This window comes from Rhinichthys klamathensis, unplaced genomic scaffold, assembly GCF_029890125.1.
Source record: "Rhinichthys klamathensis goyatoka isolate OS25496 unplaced genomic scaffold, OSU_Roscu_1.1 h1tg000332l_1, whole genome shotgun sequence".
NCBI classification, from domain to species: Eukaryota; Metazoa; Chordata; class Actinopteri; order Cypriniformes; family Leuciscidae; genus Rhinichthys; species Rhinichthys klamathensis.
In genome coordinates, this window is record NW_026606847.1 from 224594 (window position 1) to 244336 (window position 19743).

Sequence of the window (19743 nt, forward strand, 5' to 3'; positions counted from 1 at the left end):
AAAGATTTGAAATGGGTCTGTAATTTGCTAAGTTATTTTGATCTAATTGCGGTTTCTTAATAAGAGGTTTTATAACTGCCAGCTTGAATATTTTTGGAACATGACCTAAGAATAAAGACGAGTTAATAATATTGAGAAGAGGCTCTTCCACTACAGGTAACACTTCTTTCAGTAGTTTAGTGGGTATTGGATCCAATAAACATGTTGTTGGTTTAGATGCAATAATAAGTTTATTTAGCTCTTCCTGTCCTACAGTTGTAAAGCGGTGTAGTTGTTCTTGAGGGGCCATAATTGAGGCTGAATCACAAGACACCATAGAGGATTGTACATTTACAATTGTATTTCGGATGCTTTCTATTTTCTCATTGAAGTAATTCATAAAATCATTACAACTATACTGTAACGGAATATTTTGCTCTGGCGATGTCTGTTTATTTGTTAGTCTAGCCACGGTGTTAAATAAAAACCTTGGATTATTTTTGTTATTTTCTATTAGTTTGCGGAGATGCTCAGCCCTGGCTGCTTTTAGAGCCTTTTTATAACGTGACACACTGTCTTTCCACGCGATTCTAAAGACCTCTAAATTAGTTTGTTTCCATTTACGCTCTAAGTTACGAGTTTCTCTCTTGATAGCATGCGTAGCACTGTTGTACCATGGTGCTTTAGTTTTCTCTCTAACCTTTTTTAATCTAATTGGTGCAACAATATCTAATGTACTAGAGAAAATGGTGCTCAAACTGCTGGTCATTTCCTCTAGTTCATCTGTTTGTTTGGGTTCACTGAGCAGCTGAGATAGATCAGGTAAGCTATTTGAGAATCTGTCTATAGTGATTGGAAGGGTTGTTCTGCCTGGTCGATAACGCGGCGCAACATGACAAATTTCAGCAGTACGTATTATGCACGTTACCATGCAATGATCAGTGAGATCGTCACTTTGCGGTATAATATTTATATCGGTTGGATTGGTTCCGTATGATATAATTAAATCTAGTGTATGATTTAGACGATGAGTGGGACCACTGACGTTTTGCTTGACCCTAAGGGAGTTTAATAAATCTGTAAACGCAGTCCCTGACGCATCATTTGTTTTATCTACGTGTATGTTAAAATCTCCAACAATTATTGCTTTATCGGCATTGACCAATAGATCTGAGAGAAAGTCTGCAAACTCTTTTAGGAATTCAGCATATGGTCCTGGAGGTCTATATACAGTAGCCAGGGCCAGAGATAATAGGGATTTCTTTCTTACATCTGAGAGCGTAACATTTAGCACAAGTACTTCAAACGAATTAAACCTGTGACCTGTTTTCTGAGTAACATTTCGAATATCTCTATAGATTGTTGCAACACCGCCGCCACGACCGATCAGACGGGGCTCATGCTTATAACAGTATCCTGGCGGAGTAGACTCATTTAGACCGAAATACTCATTTGGTTTAAGCCAGGTTTCAGTAAGGCAAAGTACATCGAAGCTATTATCTGTGACCATTTCATTTACAATAACCGCCTTAGGTGTGAGCGATCTAATGTTTAGAAGACCTAGTTTTAGAAATTGTTTTTGTTCACTGATATTTAGATTTTCTGGTTTAATTACAATAAGATTTTTCCTAGGTCCTACACTAGATTTATCGTTTGGCCTCACTAGACGAGGAATAGACACAGTTTCTATATAATGTTCTACACTACTTATATCAATTAAGTTGGGACAGCAAAGACTGTGAATTGGACTTTGACTTACTAGTCAGATGGTGTGCAACGTCTTGGAGATGTTGTCCGACAGAACAGCCGCTCCGATTCTGCTGGGGTGCAGGCCATCAGCACGGGAGAGCCTAGGTCGCTCCCAGAACAGATTCCAATTATTTACAAAGCAAATAGTCTACTGAACCTTTCTTGTCCTAGTCGGTACGTGGGAAGCAGTCCAGACACGATGATCGTTGCCTCAGGCGCTGTGCTGTGTACCGTCTCGATCAGGCTCCTGTAGTCCTTCTTCAGAACCTCCGTCTGCCGCAGCCTGATGTCGTTCGTTTCCGCAAGGAGGACAACGGCTCCGACGCGCTCGTCACCGTTCAGGATCTCGGGAACCTGTGCGGCGACATCAAGAACACGAGCACCAGGAAAGCAGTGAGTGCGCACCTTACCCTTACCTGAGGTAGCGCGGACATGACGGACCATGGAAGTGCCGATAATCACGGCGTCGTCGCGTTCCGACTCGCGAAGAGGGGAGAAGCGGTTCCGGGTGGAGATCTCGAAGACCGGGAGGGGCGGAGAGGTTCTTGCTCTGGTCCTGGCTCGTGTCTTCCGCTGTGGGATCACCCAGGGTCCATGGTGCTGTGTCGGTGCCGGAGTGAATGAAGCCAGAGATGATCGCGTCCTCCTGGGCAGAGAAACGCACGGAGTAGACGAAGTCGGAGTCAAAAAGTTACTAACCACTGACTTGTGAGCATCGGCGCGTGACGTTTCAAGCGCTGATCGCCGATCCCGCAGCTCGGCTTGCCTCTCCAGCAGACCACGGATCTGTTTCTCCACCGATTCCAGTTCCAATCGTACCGAGATCAGCTCGAATGTGTCCTCACCTGCACTCAGAGGTAACGTTAGACACACATCCGATATGTTCGCCATTATAACAGATGAACAGTAAATTAGCAGTGATACTACCAATATCACTACTAATTTAGGACTGGAATGCTGGATATAACCTGTATCCTTTCAGTGAAACGGGTGTAAAATCAGACGCTCGATAGGCGAATTTTTTAGAGACTTGCGCTCAAAGAAGAGATTGACCCCGACGTGATTTGGACACGCAAATCAAAATTTCACTTCTGTGAAATTGCTGAGCTCGTTATAGGGTCTAGCAACAAGGATTCCTGAATTTTATTAAAGACTTGAGCTGAAAGAAGAGATAGCTTGACCCCAACGTGATTTGAACACACAACCTTCTGATCTGGATTCAGACGCACTACCGTTGAGCCACGAGGCCCTGCACTTCTGTGAAATTTGCTGAGCTCGATATAGGGTCTAGCAAAAAGGATTCCTGAATTTTATTAAAGACTTAAGCTCAAAGAAGAGATTGACCCCGACGTGATTTGAACACGCAACCTTCTGATCTCTCTTTTCCAGCACTTTAGACGCAGTTGCTCCAGTGCTCCATTGCTCCATTGCGCTTAAAGAAGATTAAAGAAAAATAGTCCAACTCCGTGGTACAACGAGCACACCCAGGCCCTTAAGAGAGCAGCCAGAAAAATGGAGCGCAACAGGAAGAAAACTAAACTAGAGGTATTTCGGATTTCATGGAAAGAGAGCTCGATTGCTTACAGAGAGGCTTTAAAAGCTGCTAGATCTGCTTATTTTTCAACCCTATTAGAAGAAAATAAACATAATCCTAGGTATTTATTTGAAACAGTAGCTAAACTAACGAAAAAGAAAGCTTCAAGCTCAGAAGTGTCCAAGCAACACAGCAGTATTGACTTTATGAGCGTCTTCACTTATAAGATCGATAATATTAGGGACAAAATTATAACTATGCAACCGTCTACCACAGTATCGCATCAGGAAGTGCATTGTAGTCTCCATGAGGAAAAATTTGATTCATTTGTTGCCATAGGAGAGGACGAATTTTCTAAACTTGTTAAATCATCTAAATCAACAACTTGTATGTTAGAACCTATACCGACTAAGCTACTGAAAGAGATGCTTCCAGAGGTCATAGATCCTCTTCTTACTATCATTAATTCGTCTTTGTCTCTAGGATACGTACCAAAAACCTTTAAGCTGGCTATGATAAAACCGCTTGTTAAAAAACCGCAACTTGATCATACAAAATTAGTCAATTACAGGCCGATCTCGAATCTGCCTTTTCTATCAAAGATATTAGAAAAAGCAGTATCCTAACAACTGTGTTCCTTTCTAGAATGAAATGATATCTGCGAGGATTTTCAGTCCGGATTCAGACCGTACCGTAGCACTGAGACAGCTCTCATCAGAGTCACACATGATTTGCTCTTATCATCCGATCATGGTTGTATCTCTCTATTAGTGTTACTCGATCTTAGTGCTGCATTTGATACTATTGACCACAACATTCTTTTAAATAGACTCGAAAATTATGTTGGCATTAGTGGAGTTGCACTAGCATGGTTTAAATCATACTTATCTGACCGTTATCAGTTTGTAGCAATAAATGAAGAGATGTCTTTTCGATCACAAGTTCAGTATGGCGTACCACAAGGCTCAGGACTAGGACCGTTGCTGTTCACTCTGTACATGCTACCATTAGGAGATATCATTAGGGAACATGGAATTAGTTTTCACTGTTATGCCGATGATACTCAGCTGTCTATTTCTTCACGCCCCGACGAAACTTACCAATTCACAAAATTAACGGAATGCATAGCCGATATAAAAAATTGGATGACTAGTAATTTCCTACTACTAAATTCTGAAAAAACAGAGATTCTAATTATTGGACAAAAAACTTCCACACGTAATAACCTAGAATACTGTCTAACACTTAATGGCTGCTCTGTTAAGTCTTCGTCGTCGGTTAGGAACCTGTGTGTGTGTGTGTGTGTGTGTGTGTGTGTGTGTGTGTGTGTGTGTGTGTGTGTGCTCTTTGATACCAATCTCTCATTTGAAAGTCACGTGTCTAGCATCTGTAAAACCGCATTTTTCCATCTTAAAAACATATCTAAATTACGCCATATGCTCTCATTAACAAATGCAGAACAATTAGTTCATGCGTTCATGACCTCAAGGCTAGATTATTGTAAAGCTCTACTGGGTGGTTGCCCTGCACGCTTAATAAATAAACTACAGCTAGTTCAAAACGCAGCAGCTCGAGTTCTTACCAGAACCAGGAAGTATGACCATATTAGCCCGGTTCTGTCAACACTGCATTGGCTGCCTATTAAACATCGTATACATTTTAAAATATTGTTGATTACTTACAAAGCACTAAATGGTTTAGCTCCGCAGTGCTTGAGCGAGCTCTTAATGCATTATAGTCCTTCACGTCTATTGCGATCTCTAAACTCCGGCCAGTTGATAATACCTAGAATATCTAAATCGACTGCTGGCGGGAGATCCTTTTCTTATTTAGCACCAAAACTCTGGAACAGTCTTCCTACCATTGTCCGGGAAGCAGACACACTCTGTCAGTTCAAAGCTAGACTAAAAACACATCTCTTTGACCTAGCATACACATAATACATTATAGACTTCGATAATTCAATGTTAGGCTGCATAGATTAGGTCAGCCGGAACTGGGAACACTTCCCTTAAATCCAGATGTACTCGTTACATCATAAGAAGAATGGCATCTACGCTAACTTTAGTGTCTTTGTTTATCCCGAGGTTTTCCTGCAGCCTGCCGGATCCGGGCCGTATCCAGATCTGACGAAGGAGATTCGCCTGGACCCGATGACAATGCAGTGCTGAAGTGTCCACTATCCTCTCCCTATGGAGGATCCCTTTCCCACTCGACAGATAAAGCGTTGTTGAAAATCCGGCTCGCGTACCCCGAAGTGAAAAAATTAAATTCTGTATCAAATTTATAGGCAAGACAAGTAGTTTGTTTAGGCATGGTTTGTAGGGAAATTACAAACCTGCGCACACATATTCAAACGAATATAACTATAGAATCAATTCTTAATGCGCATGTGAACGCCATCAGGTCACAGGTTCGCGTTTAAAGTCTGTTTAGAGAGAACGCCGTCGTCTTAGTGGCCCCTAATGTAATAACAAATGATAATTTTGCTGGAAGTGATTAATTCAAAACCAACTTTAGCCGGAAATAACATTATTCAAAATTGCTATAAAGCCAAAACAATCTCTGTTACCGTAAATTGTATGTTTATCTCTGTAAAGCTGCTTTGAAACAATCTCCATTGTTAAAAGCGCTATATAAATGAAGATGACTTGACTTGACTTGACTTGATCTGGAGTCAGACACGCTTCCGTTGCGCCACGAGGCCCTGCACTTCTGTGAAATTGCTGAGCTCGTTATAGGGTCTAGCAACAAGGATTCCTGAATTTTATTAAAGACTTGAGCTCAAAGAAGAGATAGCTTGACCCCGACGTGATTTGAACACGCAACCTTGGAGTCAAAATGTAAACTATAACTTCTAATATTGTTACTTTCTCACACATTTCCATGTGTTTCTCTCCTTCTGTGAATTCCTCTTTGAGCCATGTCTTTTTTATTTGCTTTAATACCAGTGTCCTAATTGTTCTGAAAGTATATTGTTATCTTTTGTAATGTTTTTTCTTAAAAAGGGAGTGGGTAAAGGGTTATCAGAGTATTTTTCAATCATATGTGTACATGTCAAATTTATCTCTAAAATTAATTAATCCTCAATTTTTTTTAATTATTAGACACAGATATAAAATATGCGTGTACATTTTGTACCGGGCCCAATATGTTCTTACTGTGGGCCTGAGTAATGAATCGTTTTAGAAGTTGACTCTAACAATGCGAAACACAAGTAATGAAACTGTTTTCACAACTTCTGTCGACTCAGTAATCCAGCAACTGCCCTGCGTTGTGTGGGGGAACTCCCATGCTTCCAGAGATCCTCCTGCGGCGCTCTCACACTGAGGGGGTTTCAGTGCTGAGTCAGTCACGAATTTGGAGCTCAACAGTAACAGATACGCAGCATTTTCTTGACAGAATCTACTACACAAAGGCATTTATTAACAATTAATGTATCCACTCAACGATTCAATGAAGACGATGAACCGAAGATACTCTATACTCCTTTCAATATTTATCTGTCAAGTTTATACAATGCTGGCTCAGGTGAGTGATATTCAGTAAGTATTCGATAAATAACAGAAACTAGTGCTTTGTTTTTTAGTAATTTAAGATTCTGTAACCTGAAAAAGAGCAAATAGGAGAGTAAGATTCAGTTGCTTAAGTCACGTTTCAGTACAAAGGAGTTCATTCAGAGTAGGTCAAGCGTTAAAGCTAAACGCATGTGTACGCCATTGTATTTTGGCCACTCTTTTATTATTATAATGCAGAACGAGATGATGGTTTCAAATTATTTATAAGCTACTGCAAAAGTATATTTTATTGTAAATGCATCTGATTTTATCTGAATTTGTAGGAAGCCTAACAGCAGCACCAGTACATTTTTTTTTCTTGTATGACAAAATATACAAAAATGAGTCCATATATGTTTAAGATCTTGTCTTTGACATGGGCAATATAAAATCTTGAAATAAAATTGTGAAAAGTCTTTCAGTCTGACAGACTGTAGGCTTACTGTGTGACTATTGCACATTTTTAATCTAGTCTACACAACCACTCTATTCACAGGGATTTGAGGATAAACAACATGGAATGTTCTGATGTACTCTTAAAGAGAACACTGTTGAAACGCACATCCACAGCTTCTGTTCCCGCCCACCGCTACTAATGCGTCTCCAACACTGCGGCTCTATCTGTTATCCAGGCGCTTTACAGCAAGTTCAAATATTTATCCTGCTTACATAAGTCTTGCAAGATGAAAACATGACATGAAAAAGGAAGCATAGTGCTCTCAGTACCAGCCAATGAGAGGGAAGGATCATCTAAGTTACTGTTGATCGTCACCATGACTAACTGATAAAGAAGTAAATGTTCACATGAGTTTGTTGATTATCAAAATAAAATACAAAATGATTATGCTCCAAAACTCAAACCTTAGAGGGTTTGGTAGGATCTCAAAGTAGCAAAATTCAAGGTCATAGTGAAGACAATCCAGCAGATCAGGAACCAGCCACATTATTGCGCTCCTGCCCTGCAGTGAAGGTTCAGCTTTGTGAACGGACTGGACATTCGAGCTTCTGACTTCATAACCATAATCCCACAATCAGCATCCAGAGCAGGTCAGAGGTCACGGGCTCCAGATGACCTCATCAGAGACTAAAAAAAGAAACAAGAATGGGAAATACAATCTTTGACTTGGCACATTTTAAAATTATTTTAGAAGCTTTTAGATTAAAAAATATATATATATAGGTTATACAGGGTCTATTGATCGATGGACGGGTAGATCGACAGGTTGTGTGTTTACATTTGAAATATACATCAGAAACATCGTAAATATCATCAATGTATTACCATTTCAAAATGCATTTCAAACATTGCATCTGAGATGACTGTCTGTTAAGTAACTGTTGCGTCACTCTGATTGAATAGTTTTAAGGAAAAAGACCAGCAATATTTCATGCTTAGATCATGAAAGTTTCATGATAACGAGATCCATTGACACCAATTACTGTGAAACATGAACCAACTGGAAGACATTATAGGAATCTAACATTTCTTCATCATTCACACTCTTAGGGTCCTACTTTTCCAGACCATGTTTTCAGATTTGTCATTACTCTATGTATGCAGATCCTTGTAATGAGAACCTGTGGACTAATGAGTCTACAAGAGACAGATGATGGAAATATAGGAGTTATCAATCCGTTGTTTTCCTTTTTACAGTAAGCCAGGCGAGGAACACTGTAGCTAAAGCTTTAGTGTGTCACACTTTACTTTTACTGTAGTTTTTTCTTGATATTTATGATTAATGTCATTGAAGGTGATTAAAGTAATGTTCATAGAGACAATGAATGCACAATGCAATGTTTTGAACATTGGACAGCCTGTGTAAAGCTATGACCGTTTTGAAATTTGTGGGTAACACTATGTTGATGGTCCATATTAGATATTCTATAACTATGAGTAACTGTGCAACTACATGTCAACTAGCTCTCATTAGAGTATTAGTACTGTCTGCTTAATTAGGCCACCATCGCGTCATCAGACTAAGCTTGATACTTTGTTTAAAAGAGAACGTCCTGATGCAGTTTGTTGAGGCTTTGGTGGATGTCTGCTGGAAGTTGTATTGCGCAGACACAGAACCGGTTTGATGCTGAGGGTCTGATGAATGAGAAGACCTGAACCTGAACCTTCGTGTTCTCAGACAGGGATCTTTAACAGGAGGCGAGGGAGGTTGTGGGTCAAAGTTTCAATATTCTTATAATATTACTAAGAGCAGAGTTACAGGAGTTAGTAACGCACAGGGAAAATTACAGCAAACACGGTTCAGCTAAAATCCTGATTACCCAAGTAGTTCTACAGTTTGTCTTAATACACAGGCTAAATATTACAAACTAACATATCATGTTTATATATCAGTGGTTATATATGATGCATAGGAGTAAAAAGGCCTTATTTGTCTGTTTAAGAGTGAATCAAGTTTAGTCCTTTCTAAACTCGTTTGGGTCAGGGTTAGGGTTAGGTACATCTCGATGATGTTTCTTCGCTGTGATAGGCAGAGGTCCGGTTCTGACTCCACAGACCGCGGGCGCCGGGTCCTCGTTGAGTGAGGGGACTAGGGGATCGATCTCTTTTAGCCACTTCAGCCTGTTTTACTGTACTGGATGCTACCGTATGGATCAAACAGGTTATGCAAAAAACGTGATGGAAATATGCATGTTTTTTTCAGGACTGTCCCAGCAAGCGAGACATACAGAACTCAATTCAACAGGCTCACAAACTGCTTTCATCACAGGAATCTTCATACTTGCAGAGTCTTCGTACTTTGAGGAAGAAACTCAACCTCCTGCATGACAGTGTTGCACGCCGGCCCGCTAAACCAAAGAACTGTAAGTGAACGACAGCTCAAACGGAATAACACGAGGCACACATGCTTCATTTAGTTGAAAGCGTCCACACTGTTTGCTGTTGTCTTCCACAGTCACTTGCCCCGACCTGGAGCCTCCTGTGAACGGCAGAAAGCTGGGCAAGGCTCTGCTCGCCGGCCATGAAGTGCACTTCATCTGTGACGTGGGCTTCGAGCTGCTGGGCTCCGAGACGAGACACTGTAAAGACTCGCTCAGCTGGAGTGGACATCAGGCCGTCTGCAAAGGTGTCCGCTCTTAAACACTCCTGTATTCAGTCCATCTAAAGCCTCCTCAGTGCCGTCTCTGAGGCTCAGTCGGCTCTGAGTGTGAACAACAGCTCGGTCTAGGAAACCAGGTGCATTTTCCAGTTGGGATTTATTTGGTTCTATCAGAAAAATCATGTCTTTAAATGCCATCTCAAGTTGAAATACACTATTCGGACAAATGTATGCAATACACCTGCTTCTAATTAACATGTTTGGCTATTGAAGTGACTCCACTGAACACATCTTAACCCGTTTAATCCCACCGGTCACAATTGTGACCGCAGCTTTTTTCTTATTTCTGGAAGCTCTAAAAATGTTTTTATTGACTTTGGGCAAGAAATTCAACTTTTAAATGACAAAATAGATTGTCTTGATTAAAATCAATTAATGTCATGTGACTAGTGTGAAAGGTCACATGACCAGATCAGTTCACTTTCTGCTTGCACATCTAGAAGAAGATGTCTTCCTCAGACTACTACAAAAAGTAGTATATAAAACATCTTAATTTACATATAGAACTATCATATTTTGTACATATATTCTTTAAAGGGTCTACTACTGATATATTTTGAGAATTATACTCCTGCATATATATTTTGCTCGTAAGACTTGTAAATTTGTTTACGGTCACAATTGTGACCGGTAGTATAACAGTATAATAGTGCTTCAATTGAAAACAGAGGTATTGGCTGGTATTGGCAGGTTTTGGCAATCCTACACTGAATGGATGGATGTGAGGGGGATGGATGATCTTGGCAAAAGAGAAGTGCTCACTAACACAGATTTAGACAGATTTGTGAAGAATATTTGAGAGAAATAGGCCTTTTGTGTACATAGAAAAGGTCTTAGATCTTTGAGTTCAGCTCATGAAAAATGGGGGCAAAAACAAAAGTATTGCGTTTATAATTTTGTTCAGTGTAGTGATGAGTGTCCCAGAAACGGTCAATGTGCTGGACCTTCTTGACGTACGTGACCCCCTTCCCCCCCACCCCCACCCCAAATTGAAAGTGACTGTGATAGTGATGGCTCAGATAGGGAGTACCAGGGTGAAACAGCCCATTTGCCAAGTAGACTATTGAATGGCGACGCAGAGGTGAATTATCTGGAGGATTGGGCAGATGTTCATGAGAACCAAATGGTGTGCCCCACACATGACCACAAACAACCCTTTCTACAACGTACGGCCCATCTTCAGTGCACTGAATGAGTGAACACACATCTTCCTGAAATTGGCCTAGGACAGGGCCCAAGTGTAGTCATGGTCTAGCCCATACGGGTCTAGCCGAACAAGCAGAAGTTCCTCCAGGGTGTAACTTTGTACATGACAACCTTTTCACCTCACTAAGCCTTCTTCACGAAATGACAAAACGAGATATTGGATGTCTTGGAATGAATTGTGTCAATAGGTCTAATTGAAGAATTTGAATGAATTCTGACTATGTTGTTTCCCACCGGTCACTATTGTGACCGAGTATAAAACCTAATATTTCACTAACTTAACCAACATAAAATCAAAAAAGGCATAATGTTTGAGTGTTAGGGAGGTCTAAGGAGTAAAATGCATGTACTCAAGTTGCAAGAAAAAATTTGGGATTAAACGGGTTAATGCTATACACTGTAATTCTAGAGAAGTCTGAGCTTCCAGCGTTGCTGCCGTGGGTTAGTGAAGGTCCTTTTCTCTTCTAGCATGTCAACACAAAGTGAAGTCCTAACAGAAATGATTTACAGAGTCTTGTATGAACTTGCCTAACCTATAAGAGCAGACCCGAAACCCTGTTTAACACTCAGATGCAGGTAAGTAGACTTAACTTTAGTGAGCAGATGTGGTAATGATCAGTCAAAGACGATGGAGGCAATGAAGGACATGAAGAAGAGTCCAGAACATCTCTGAGCGTCAGCGGTGAGTAAATGCAGTCCACGATTGGTTGATATTATTAGATGTGATTTGGCATATTTCAATTTGCTATATATTATTTCAATTATGTTTCATGTGTGATATATAATCCATGGAAGTAACTAGAAGGAACAGTAAACTGACGTCTACAGCTTTCAACACTGCTGCGTGATGTCAGTAGGGTTCGCAAATGCAGACATCGTACGAGTTTAAGGAGGGCTTGGATGCAGTAACTGTACGTTCAGTGTAAAGTACACTAGTGCAACATAGTTAGACTGATACTGTCATTAGACTGTCATTTACTCAACCTCATGGTGTTCCAAACCGGTATGCATCTCTTTCTTCTACAAAACACAAAGGACTGGTTAAGGTTAACTTTTATTGAATGGACAAAAAAAAGCTAAAAAGTCTTTGGAATGACATGAGGGTGAGGAGATGATGACGAAAGTGTTATTTTTTGGGATAATCTATTTAAATACCCTTTAATATACCCTGAGTTTTACAGACTGAGTAGTATACTGTACGTCCCTTGTGTGAAGTTTGAATTTAAGATCTTACAAACGGCCGGTGGAAACCTTCCCTCTTCTCTGTCATCACAACTATCTTTCTCAATCTAACAATCTAAACTTTTCGAATTACATACTCTATAGTTTTATATAACTCTTTACATTTGTATTCAAAGGTGCTGTAAGCATGTTTTCAATGGACAAAATTTTGCCACAACCTGACAGATACAAACTATTCCCAAAAGCCTGTGGAAAGTCCCGGTCTAGAATTCAGCATTCTGTGATTTCAGCAGATTGTGGAGAGTCTTTGCTTTTCCAACATTTTAATTCTGTTGTGCACAAAATGAGGTCCATATAGACACGGTTTACTACACAAAGCCCAGACCTGAACCCCTAACACCATTGAGATGAGCGATAAGCGAGTGATGATGAGATGAGTGAGGCCTGACTGTTGAATATTTCATTTCAAAAGCATGAATCCCTGTCTTTGCTGCTGCAACAGCTTCATTCTTCCACTAGATGTTGAAGAAGGGTTTGCTCCAGTGAGGTCAAGGGCTCGCAGTGGGTTCTCCAGTTGATCCTGAAGGTGTTCGTGAGATTCTCTGGGCTTTGGGCAGATCCAGTTCTTCTACACCAGACTTAAACCACATGTGTATGAACTTGTCTTGTGCACAGAGGCGTTGACATGCTGGAGCAGATGAAGACCTTCTCCACACTGCTGAAGCACAGGATAGTGTAGAATGTCATCATACTATGTAGCATCAAGACTCGATTCATTCGAAGGGAGAATCACTGAAGCGAAAACACACATCTCTGTGACTAAAGAAGAATCTGACTGAATTACATCGCTTACAGCAACTTCTCAGTTATGGTTTTGCTTTTAGACTCTGAATCCTCAGTGTCTTTCTCTCCTCTCTCAGATATCGACGAGTGTCTGTCATCGCCGTGTGCCAACGGAGGATCCTGTACAGACGAGGTGAATGGGTTCAGCTGTTCCTGTGCCCAGGGCTGGGCCGGCCCGTCCTGCGAGTCTCCAACGCCCACATGTTGGTTTGCATTTCATCAGAAGCTTTTTGGAGCACATTTACAGGCCCCGTTGTTGACATGAAAAGATGTTACCAGGCCTATCAAAGAATGAACTTCTGTAGTGCCTCTCGGATGAGTAAGACACACACCTTTAAACATCAGTAAATGTTGCAGTGGCCCCAAACTGCTGTAACAGACACATATTGATCCTCTCAAAATATAGCCTGTGTAATTTGGCAAAACTGTAAAACGTTGTGTTATACCCTTGAAAATCAATTTACAGCTTATGTTCAATCTCCACATGCCAAAAAGATGCCTAAAGATATGTCTGCTGATCAATCAAAGGTGAAATAAGATCCCGTCACATCACATATGGCTAGCATCCGTTCATACCCCTCAATCCGAGGCCGTGTGGGGCGGCAGTGGCTCAGTGGTTTATGTAGGTTGTCTGCGAACCGAAAGGTTGGTGGTTCAATCCCCAGTTCCACCTGACCAAGTGTCAAGGTGTCCATGAGCAAGACACCTAACCCCAGCTGCTCCCAATGAGCTGGATGGCACCTTGTATGGCAGACACTGCCGTTGGTGTATGAATGAGTGTGTGAATGTGAGGCAAAATGTAAAGCGCTTTGGTGGCCATTGGGTCTGTGAAAGCGCTATATAAATGCAGTCCATTTACCATATACTGGGCATGTTCACTAGTCCTTCATCTGGGGGCTGTAGAAACATTATAAACCTTCACCTTAGATCACACTTATTAATTAAAGGATATTTAAAAATCCCAAAAGTGTTTGCTTTCGCAAGTTGTTGTTTGAGTACTTGCACAAAAACACATTTTAATTGAATTATTTAATTAACATTCCCTCTAGTCAGTGGCGGATCCTGGTCGAAGTTGCAAATTCCAATCCCTCATCCACAGATTCTGACATTCCAGTACAATTACAAAATATAGTGCATAGATGCACCTGTTCCTGATAAACATGCTCTGACAAACAGCTGCAATTTAAAAAAAAGGTTCTGTGACGGTTTCAAGACAGCAAACAATAGCTCATGGCACTCGAGAGGTGTTTTTACTTGTACAAGAACTTGCATTTGTTTAAGTAAAATTGTCAGAGTGTATTGTTTGAACATATTCTCGCTGAGTACTTTTGACATTATTCTGTTATTAACGTTATTACACATTATTTCTATACACTCTTTGCATGTGCATTGGGACGTGTTGAGCGTAAACCAGGCTTCATGCTCTCTGGTGCACAACTCACTCTTTACCTGCTCTTGAAATCGGATTCTCTCTGCAGTTTTTGTGAACGTAATGAACACGTCCCCTGATGGCGAAGCCTCCTCCTTCCCGCAGTCCCACTCGTCCGCTTTCCTCCGCCAGCCCGGGTGTAGTCAGACCCAGGGAACGACACACTGCACCTGTGAGCCGGGCTTCTCCATCTCCGGCCGGGAGAACAGCGTCTGCACAGGTGCGCTTCTTCAGCCATCACTGTCACCAAACACACTCAAGGAAGACACTGTTTATTAGTGGTCAAAGATTGAAATCCCATCTAAAGAGACCCATGCTGGTCAAGCTCAAAACTCAAGCTCTCCCGTTATTCTTGCGACGGGTCCTTGATGGTTTTGGTCTCTGTCTTTGGGACCAGCGATGCTGATCTTTTCAGTAGGGACACAAAGGCTCTTCTTCCGTCCAATGACGTGTTTGTTTCAACCTGCTGGTTCCTGTATGTTTTCTCCCAGACATAGATGAGTGTAAGCTGTTCCACACGGGGCAGGCGGGCCGTCTCTGCTTACACACGTGTGTGAACACTGCCGGCGGATACAGATGCTCCTGTCCTGCCGGTTACAACCTGACCCGTGATGGACGGAACTGCAAAGGTCATTCAGCAACAGCCAAAGATGCACTTGGGAAACACTACGGTCTCGATTCTGACCCTGTTTTTCCTTCCAGATATCGACGAGTGTGGATCCGGGCAGAACAACTGCACACGTGACCAGCTCTGCATCAACACCTATGGGGGTTTTCAGTGTGTTAAAGTGGAGTGTCCACAGATGAGGAACGCCAGCTACGCCAAAACCTCTCCAACGTAAGCAACAGTCTACAAAGCATCTTTATTTAAAGGGATAGTTTATCCAAAAATTTAAATTAGCCCATGATTTACTGACCCTAAAGTCATCCTAGTGTACAGTATATGGCACTCTTCTTTCAGACGAATACAAAGGTGTAAAACTATGCATCTATCCACGATAAAAGACGGCCGTACGCAAGTCGACTTACGCCACAAGAGTAACACTTGATCCATGTTTAGACGCGTAAGTTTAGACGCCTCTCGCGGTTCAAACAAACAGGGCTGGGCAACAAACTCAAGCTCCTCCCACACTTCTCTTTAAAAATTCTCATTTTAGACTTCTAATTCGTGACTGGTGTTTTTTTGCTCTATCCCCTGAGCTTCCGCATTCGTCAAAACGTCATGCAATCGATGCGTACGGCCGTCTGCCGGAAGCTACTTATTTTAGTTGATAAAGTTAGTTATGTATATTTTTCATACACATATGCATCGCTTCAGAAGGCCTTTATTAACCCGCCGGAGCCGTTTGGAGCACTTTTATGATGGACAGATGCACTTTTATGATGGATAGATGCACTTTGATGATGGATAGATGCACTTTGATGATGGATAGATGCACTTTGATGATGGATAGATGCACTTTGATGATGGATAGATGCACTTTGATGATGGATAGATGCACTTTGATGATGGATAGATGCACTTTGATGATGGATAGATGCACTTTGATGATGGATAGATGCACTTTGATGATGGACAGATGCACTTTGATGATGGATAGATGCACTTTGATGATGGACAGATGCACATTAATGATGGATAGATGCACTTTGATGATGGATAGATGCACTTTGATGATGGATAGATGCACTTTGATGATGGATAGATGCACATTAATGATGGATAGATGCACTTTGATGATGGATAGATGCACTTTGATGATGGATAGATGCACTTTGATGATGGATAGATGCACTTTGATGATGGATAGATGCACTTTGATGATGGATAGATGCACTTTGATGATGGACAGATGCACTTTGATGATGGATAGATGCACTTTGATGATGGATAGATGCACTTTGATGATGGATAGATGCACTTTGATGATGGATAGATGCACTTTGATGATGGATAGATGCACTTTTATGATGGATAGATGCACTTTGATGATGGACAGATGCACTTTGATGATGGATAGATGCACTTTGATGATGGATAGATGCACTTTGATGATGGATAGATGCACTTTGATGATGGATAGATGCACTTTGATGATGGATAGATGCACTTTGATGATGGATAGATGCATTTTGATGATGGACAGATGCACTTTGATGATGGATAGATGCACTTTGATGATGGATAGATGCACTTTGATGATGGACAGATGCACATTAATGATGGATAGATGCACTTTGATGATGGATAGATGCACTTTGATGATGGATAGATGCACTTTGATGATGGATAGATGCACTTTGATGATGGATAGATGCACTTTGATGATGGATAGATGCACTTTGATGATAGATAGATGCACTTTTATCATGGATAGATGCACTTTGATGGACTTCAAAAAATATACAGCCATTCACTGCCATTATAAAGCTTGGAAGAGCCAGGACAATTTTTAATAAAACTCCAATTGTATTCGTCTGACAGAAGAATGTCATATACACCTAGGATGACTTTAGAGTCAGTAAATCATGGGCAAATTTTCATTTTTGGGTGAACTATCCCTTTAAAACCAAGAAACCTGTGAAAGTGTTGTGCTCTCAGGCGTTGCGAGAGGAACCCCTGCCCCGGGTCCAGCAGGACCTGCTCTCAGACGCCCGGCTCCGTGTCCCACCATCACCTGTCGGTGGTGTCCGGGCTCTCGGCTCCTCGGGTCGTGTTCCGGGTCTCCGCCGTGAGGATGATCGGAGACTCGCTGAGGTTCGCTCTGCTGGGAGGACAAGCTCACCGGTTCTTCACCGTGAGGCGCTCAGACCGCCAGACGGGGGAACTCCTGCTGACCCGTCCGGTTCTGGGCCCGGCCACACTGGACCTGCAGGTGGAGATGAGGGAGCTGGAGCGCGGAGAACTGCTGGGCCGATACATCACCAAAATCACCATCTTTGTCTCACCATATGAGTTTTAGAGTCAAGCTACAGAAGTTAATATCAAGAAGAAATCTGGCTAGGTAGTTTGAGCATTATTGCATAGATTCTCCACCAAACAAATGTCCCAAAAAGAGCCAAAGTCTCAAGCTTTGATTAGCCGCCTTTCCATTACCCTTCAAATTCCGCAAATTAAAATTGCGAATTGAAAATACGGCCAATGCAAAAAAGTTTTTAAAGTTTTCAAAAAAGGAATGACTTATAGAAATATTTATTTAAAAATTAAGTTTTAGTTGCATAACATCGGTTAATGGAAACACCGTCATTTCGCAATTGTTTTTTTATCGACATTTAGAAAATATTGCAAAAAAACGCGGCTATTGTCGTCATACGACACACAGATTGAAACAGTGTCTGCGAGTAGAGTTTCTCACAGCATTTTGCAATGAGCTCCTCTCTGGGTTTCACTCATATTCTGGACCAATCAAATTAGAGGATCAGAACTGGTCTGGTAGAGTCATAACCTAATATTACTTTGCTTAAAGCCAGACATGTTCATATAATGATGAATATAGAAGTGCATTACAACATAATTAATACAAGTGGGACCATAATCCCCTGTTGTCGTGTGTGTATGTGTGTGTGTGTGTGTGTGTGTGTGTGTGTGTGTGTGTGTGTGTCATTGGCTGCGTTTACACTTGGCATTAACCAGATCGGATCATTAGCCAATCAGGATTGGATTTCTGTTTCTTGCATAATATTTAAATTAGGTCTATGGCACGACACCAGATTAAGTGTATAAAGATGATACAAATTAAACAATGTCCCAATTGCTTTCGACTCCCTCCGGACCGGGACACGCTGATCCGACAACATCCGGACACAGGTCAATGTTAATGCCAAAGGTAAATGCAGCCAGACTGCAATCCTCTAAACTGAGCTAATATTTATTTGTATTTTATACCAATAAATTACATGGATCTACCTGTTGATGTACCTTTTCAGTCTAATGCATGCATCTTTTTGCCATTAATCATGTTCAGGTCTCCAGGGCTGTCCAGAGATTAAAATAATAAAAAATTGGAATTTACTCGAATTTGCATCTAAATTATTTTGTGGTGTAATCGAACAGTTGAGCACAAGGATCTAGTGACACACACACACACACGCACACACACACACACACACACACACACACACACAGTTGAGCTGCTTATTGCTTTAATGTGCCAAACTAATAATCATATGAGTCCAAGTTCATTATGGAATACAAAGTAATTCAAGCTAGTGCATAACAATAAATACCCTTGATGTGCAACATGACATCATGACTTTGCGTAAACATATACACGCCACTTTCAATTCAAGTGGCGTGTTATCTATACGCATTTTGAGCTATCCGCGTGTATGTGCACGCCGAAATCTTTTGCGTGTATGTCTACGCCATTAAATGTCCGAGTGTTTCCGCGTGTATGTGTACGCCGTTAAATGTCCGAGCGAAACGAAGCAAAATCTATATCTACATCTGTGGAGCGATATTTCTTTTCCTAGGATGGTAGGAGAAGACTCATAAATGGTATTAACCCCAGTGACGGGTAGGTTTAGGGACGGGGTTGGGGTAGGTCATATATTTATATATACATAATACAGTAATATAACGTTAAGTCAAAGGCGTTGATAAACACGCTGAAAAGCGATTATGCGTGTTAATAGCACGCCAAAAATGGAAATACGAATTGGCGTGTCATACATACGCCATTTCATGAGATCAGTCTGTGATGTGAGAAAATAGAGACAGAACTAATACATAAAGCCAATCAATCCAAATGAGGAGTCATTTCTTGACGTAAATTTTTATTCATGAAAATCAATGAAACATTTGTACAATATAAATACAAAGGCAAGATGGCCAGAAGGATATTCTTTAGTGTATAATAGTCCATTTAGGCCTGATATCTTCGTCTAACATTTAAAAACACAACAGGTACAAGCAAAGCGTAAGGTGCAAATCCGTCTCTTCAGGATCTTCCACGACAGAACAGTTTATTCCCACAGATCACACACTCACACTCACACTCACACACACACACTCACACTCACACACACACACACACACACACACACACACACACACTCACACACACACACACACACACACACACACACACACACACACACACACACACACACACACACAGCCTGTGCTTCACCCTTCACACGGTCAAA

At 41.3% G+C, this 19743-nt stretch overlaps 1 protein-coding gene across 1 annotated transcript; it reads left to right on the forward strand.

Annotated features, from left to right (window-relative positions):
* The first annotated feature begins 6586 nt into the window (after window positions 1-6586).
* LOC130106027 (fibulin-7) lies at window positions 6587-17582 on the forward strand. Its single transcript, XM_056272224.1, has 8 exons — window positions 6587-6793; window positions 9480-9639; window positions 9732-9902; window positions 13244-13369; window positions 14645-14815; window positions 15087-15224; window positions 15298-15433; window positions 17198-17582. The coding sequence occupies exons 1-8, from the start codon at window positions 6698-6700 to the stop codon at window positions 17556-17558; spliced, it is 1359 nt and encodes a 452-aa protein (XP_056128199.1). The 5' UTR covers window positions 6587-6697; the 3' UTR covers window positions 17559-17582.
* The last annotated feature ends 2161 nt before the right edge of the window (window positions 17583-19743 follow it).